The 6,327-nt window shown below is 30.9% G+C and overlaps 1 protein-coding gene across 3 annotated transcripts in view; it reads right to left on the bottom strand.

Annotated features, from left to right (window-relative positions):
- The window catches only part of ZCCHC7 (zinc finger CCHC-type containing 7), a 233,908-nt gene that overhangs the window by 26,639 nt on the left and 200,942 nt on the right, over window positions 1–6,327 (bottom strand). For all 3 annotated transcript variants that reach the window (XM_029201323.1, XM_029201325.1, XM_029201324.1), the window contains exon 6: window positions 4,197–4,232. In XM_029201323.1, coding sequence (XP_029057156.1) covers window positions 4,197–4,232 — 36 coding nt within the window. The remainder of the gene's footprint in view (window positions 1–4,196; window positions 4,233–6,327) is intronic.

Below are 6,327 nucleotides of genomic sequence, written 5' to 3'. Positions count from 1 at the left end.
ACACACACACACACACACGAAAAAAGAAAGTCCTATCTCTTGATATCTACTGTGTGGATGGGGTTCTTGTGGGTTTCGCAGTTCTGCTTATGTAGCCGAGGAGCTCTCAGATTCTGAGATTTAGGATTCCCAACATATATTCAATGAAGAGAGAGAGACAGAGAATTTTTGTCCATGAAAAGAAAAGGTTCTGGCTTGAGGCTGACTTTTTAAAACTCTTTTAGACTCTTTTAAGTTTTTCTCATTTTAAGTTAAGTAAAATATATTCCATTTTAGTATTAGGTAGAAAATTGTTACGCACCCTAACTTACGTCATAATTCCAGGATAAAGCCCTTTGTACAGCTATTGCCTCATAACCAAATTCCACTTTCTTAGTCTTTCCTTCTGGACTGTAAAACATAGTTCTAAAATTAAATTTAAATCTTTTGACATTTAGGGTTACCTATTCTATGGTATGGCAGAGAATGTTTTAGAGAGTAACATTTGTTTCCATACTGTGAAAATCCAGAAAACACATTTCTAAATTGATGTTTCCAGGTAAGGAGAGAAAACTGAGTGGCAAGATGGAATGATATTGTTAATTATTGTCTATAAGATATACTCTGGCATTCAACTGGTTCAGGTAAGACTACTATTAATTACTAGTAAACTCAGGTTACAAGCCTTTCCTAGACTAGAAAGGAAGACAAGGAAACTACTCCTCTCCATGTCCCTGAGAGCAAGTATTTTACTTTTTGAATTCTAGGCATTCCAAACCTTACACATAAAGAAACATTTAAAACTTAATTCTTCCAAAAAGGTTACATTTTCTTCCTGTTTAAACTTTTAGTTAAAATAAAAGGTAGTAGGTTGTAACACATTTTAACAATGCACATAAAGAAATCCAAGCGCAAAATTAAACACAAAAGATGTATTGTCCTTTTTGGTTCTTAATACATACGGACCCCAAATAGCAAACTCTTGGTTACTTTTTTAAGCAGATTAAAAACAAGATTAACAAAATGTCCAAAGCATGTCAAATTATAGCCTCTACTAGTTAAAAATTCTGCTGGTTGTAAAACTCTGTTGGTGGCCATTTTGGCCTAGGATTTTTAATATAAATGAGACTAGAAATGACAGGGGATGGGGGAAGGGACTTTCCTTCTTGAATAGTTAAAGAGGGAATTTTTTTTATCTAGAATAAGTTATCTGAAAGATGAAAAAGAATATTCAAAGTTAGGCTTTACCAAAATCTGAAAATATAACAAATTAAGATATAAGAACAGTGCTATATTACTGAAGATTTTAAAAACTTTCTAAACATTTTTTGAAGGAGGTAAATACATAAACTATTTGGAGAAATTATTTAATTGCTAAATAAAAATCATATATTTTTCTTTTTCCCATGCCGGTCTCCAAACTGATAATCTAAAGTCATTAAATTACATGACATAATTTTATAGCCATTAAAATATATAAAGAAAAATGACATGGCCAAATAGTTGTTATAATATGGATACATATGTACATATACAAAAATATATGTAGTGTTTTAGAGTTTTATTAGCATGTACCGTTTATAATGATGGTCTTATTTTTTTATTAATTAAGTCTAGTCAAGTCTGGTTAAAAAGCTATTCTATTCATATAAGTTGTAAAGGAGACTTTATTTGATCTCTCATGAAATTGCTGAAAATAGTCAACACCTCTCTTTTTAAATTTTCCTCTTATTTCAGAATGAGGAAAATGTGTTTTAAGGAATTTTTGATTTGATTTGATTTCACAGGTCCATTTACACCAGTCAACTTACTATCTTTCTTATGTGTTTGAGAAATAAAACTCTGTTTAACCTATAGACTTTTTTTTTTTTTAAAGAAAGTGATTCCTGGATAGACCTTAAATTTAGTAGCTAAACTTTAGGTTGTGTAAACGTCCTTCTATTCTCACTGATTGAGAGTCAGATAAAAGCAATAGAAAACTTCTTAAATGTACACATTTCCAAATTAGATATACAAATCAATTTCTCCCCTCAAAAAGCATAGTTTATTTTGGGTAAGAAATGGGCATGTTTTGGTTAGAAAAAGAAATTAATCAATGATTAAGTGTAGAAATACCCAGTTTTAAGAAGATTGGTTTAAATGAATATACAATAGCAGTTCTAACCTGGGCTTTATTACTCGGTCATTGCCCTGATTGACGCCACATTCACGTGTGAGGGCTACTATGAGTCAATAGATGGCAGTCCATCGCCTAGTAAAATAGCTGAAGATAACTAAACTCATCATGCATCTTGCTTTCATTCAAGATTAAATATTGCTCAATTGCACACATTAGGATATTTCCTATATGTATAATTATTTGAATATTTTGCTGGATTGATATAGATGTACATGTTTATAAATATACTTGTTTTGCACTTATACTTGCACCGTAAACTAACTCTTAATTACTAATTATTAATTTAAACGTGATAATTATGAATTGTGATAGTTATTTCAATATTACTTTGAAAAATTAATCAGGATTCCAAATTAAGACAAACTTTTCAAAATGATTTTGTTAAACTTATAGATAGAATATACTGTAATTTCCCCAGAGGCAAATTCGTTTTGTTTTTATTTTTTTCCCCCAACTATTCTTTTTACAATTTATGTTTTTCAAAAGCTACAATATTAAATGAACCTTCAAATATCTCTGTTATACTAAACATTGATTTCTATCCTTCTGTGACAGTTATATAAAAGAATGCAGGTGCAAATAATGAAAAGAATGGCTTTAAAATAGTACTTTCTATACTTCAAGTTTGGAATTTTCTAACTTAGGGGAAAAAGGAAAACTAATGCAATGTCAAATCCATTAGGCTATTACTTAAAAAAATGTTGATGAAAAACTTGCTATACAGTTACAAAGAGTGACTGTGATCTTGAAAAGTGTAATACATGATTGGATTCCAATTAAATTTAGGCTAAGAATTTCACCATAGCCTGTTAGGATAAAAAAAAATTGCTACCCTAACACAAACATAATGTATTCATGAGTTACACCTGTAACATATATGTGTAATGTGTGTGTGTCTATGTGCGCGCTCGCATGTGCATGTATTTACTTAAATTTTTTTTTGGAGTAGGGGATAACACTAAAAGATTTTTAACAAAACCCAATTTGGGATTGAGGATAGTTAAGGAATTACAGCTTTCTACTGAGAATCTTTAAACAAATTAAACAGTGATAACAACGTGAAAACAAACCACTTGATGTACTTCTTGGGCTTGTGATAGGCACAACTGAGTCTACTTATTGGTTTATTTTTACTCCATAAGAGGAGAGCAGTAAGAAGACGTGTTTTGTAGAAACTCTGCCCTTTCTATTTTTACTATGTCTTCCTATAAACAAAAACTTTTTAATAAGTTAAACTTTAAAGAACTGCTTTAAAATATACTGCATAGCTGTATAATTACAAGAGTAGTTTTTAATGTTGTCTCTTGCTCAGCACAACATTTAATACATTAAAAGAAATGACAAGTAGGGCTATGGTGAATTATTGAAATTATTTAAGCTAAATAAACTGACTTCATAATATTGAGCATTAACCAATTGATTCCACAGCAAACTATTTTTTTTGCTCCTACTTAGCCTAAAATCACACTAAAAGGAAACCATAGAATTAAATAACTTAAATGGTATTAAGCAGATATTTATACACTTTGAATGTCAAGAGAAGCTTAAGGATATGACAGTTGAATTGTTCTATATGAAAGATGCACAAAGTTTTTTCTAGCTTCACTGAAAAATATGTGTAAACATTTCAGTAAAGCCAGAAAAATGATAATGGAAGATAGTGTGGACTGTATGCTTGTGGACTGTAGATACAACATTTTAAAGATGTTGGATTACTACTATTTTTTTGCTTCTAGCATACTTCTCCCCTTTAATTTAATGAATGTGGTCTAGGAAGACTGAGAAATACCATGATGTAATCGTTAAATGATGTGAGTAATAAAAAACAATCAAAATCTTTTAAGAGCAGGAAGATAAAGGATAGAGGAGTGGGCAGGGGAGAAGAGAAAAAGTGTATTATTGCTTTCTCAGTGCAAAAACTCTTCAGATGTTTATTATCTTCCGGTAGAAGATGCTTGTCTATATTTTATGGTCAGCAGTTCAGAGAAGGGTAAATAGGCTGGGTCTTGGGGAAAATAAAAAAGGTGTTTCTACTTACCGTTAGGTGATACTGCCTCCAGATTTCTGGGCAAGCCTGGAAAATAAAAATATTGATCAGCTGGGAGCATGAAACAAGGTACTTTACAGCCTGTTGGTTTTGGCATAACCCAGCATCCACTGGTGTCGGTCACAGGAAAATAAGAAGCTTAACAGAAAGGGTCTGCATTTCAGCTTCAAAAACCTGGCTAGACAGTTTAATTGAATTTTACACTGGTTTAACACACTCCCTGCCATTGTCAGAAAGCCAGTTACAAAGTTTTCTCTCTTTTTTTTCTTTTCAGGTTAGAAGTTTTGGGTACTAAGATGTGATTAAGAGCCATAACTCGGTTAAACTGATAAATGAACAGCAGTGGTCAAAACCAGTAAGACTCACCAAGTACACCTTCTAAAAGAACATTTTGAACCTTGGTAGTATGACAGAAAACAATTTAATAGCAATTGCTTTTAAGAAGCCTTCGCTGTAGTTGTATATTTCTGATGTTTTACCTAATCACTTGCTACTAACTTTCAATACTCTATGACATAGATAACAAGAGAATTAAAAAAGCAAAACAAAAAACAACCTCAAGAATCTGAAGTCCATGCCTTTTCCCTTAAAAGTTGTCTTCTCCATCTTTACATTTATAGAGATATAACTTTAAAAACCCAATAAAACCTCAATACTTTGATAAAAGATGGATTTACCGAAACCAGAATAGGTAACAACAAAACAAAACAAAAGCAACAGCAGCAACAACAACAAAAACCAGTTAGGAGATATTTCCTTATGGACACACATATAAATCTTTCTGTATGCTTAAATTACGACTCTGTTAAGAGACACTTCTAACTGAGCTCTTTATGAATTGTTGATCAGTTTACTATCTTCTCAGAAAAAGAACTGTTGAAGACAGAAAATATTTTTAATAACTATATTATAGCAATGATTTTAATAAATTAAACCACCAAGCTAAGTAAATGGCAATCCTTAAAGTGAATGTGAATTTATAGCTTTTGTTTAAAAATGTGTATATACACAAACATATACATACATATATGCATACCTAAAATTAGAATGAGTTAAATCTTTTTTAAACCTTTATAATCTTTGACATATACTTTGAAACAATTCTTTACCTGATCTATCATTCCTCTTTCATTTATTTTTCAGGGTAGGGATAAAAGTAACAAAGATGATTCACATAATCTAAAAATATTATGGGTATGGCAATAATTCAGAAAATAACTTTTGAATGGCAAAATCTCTACTGATTATACCATCATTAGTGATTAGATCAAAAAAAAGTAGCTATGTTCCAACCATGCTGAAAATTTTATCCATTATGCATCTTAAGCTTAACTATCTAATGTAATTTTCTAAAGAAAGGTGTGTAAATTAGACTATTTAGTGGTCAGCTTTCCAATATAAATGTCACATTCATGTAAACTAAGGTGTCTGACTAAAAGAAAGCCACTTATAGACAGTAATTTCTGGATGAACAACACTGATCAAAAGGAAACTATTATTAGAAAGTAAAAAGTAGCTTCAGAAGCAAAGATCATGTTAGGTACCAAATAATAGACACAAACTTGTAGGACACAAAAGTTCTTACAAATGTGTGTGTTATGTATGTACACACACACATATTTTTTATAAACATATTTACACACATAGATCTAATGTACAATATACCCTTAAATATTCATTCCTACCTTCTATCATAAGCTTTTGCTGTGTATATATAATTTGAGTTGGATTACTGTAGAGATAAGCAAGCAGTTATTTATACATTAGTTATGGATAGTTCTTGATTACCACAGTGTCCTCAGAATAATACGGTTGAAAAATCACAATCACTGAGTTGTCATACACTGGCAGAATGCCACTCTACCATGTGACCTTTTCTTGTGTTGCAGCAATTTAGTAATAAAAGAAAGAATTACTTGGTTTTTGAACAATCATCTGATTGCTCTGTATATGAAGATGATGCCTGATATAGAAAATTAGTACTGAGAGACATGAAACTTCTTTTCTTTTATTAGACAATACTGTTACAATTTTAAAAATACTATTTGACTACCTCATAAGTACTTTTATTCAACATTACCATAAATAGTTTCATTTTATCATTTTCTATATATTTCCATGT

The sequence above is a fragment of the Monodon monoceros genome, unplaced genomic scaffold, assembly GCF_005190385.1.
Source record: "Monodon monoceros isolate NGI ecotype Baffin Bay Population unplaced genomic scaffold, NGI_Narwhal_1 Super_Scaffold_5, whole genome shotgun sequence".
Taxonomy (NCBI): domain Eukaryota; kingdom Metazoa; phylum Chordata; class Mammalia; order Artiodactyla; family Monodontidae; genus Monodon; species Monodon monoceros.
Note: the sequence above shows the minus strand (reverse complement) of the source record. Positions and strands in the feature narration are given on the sequence as shown.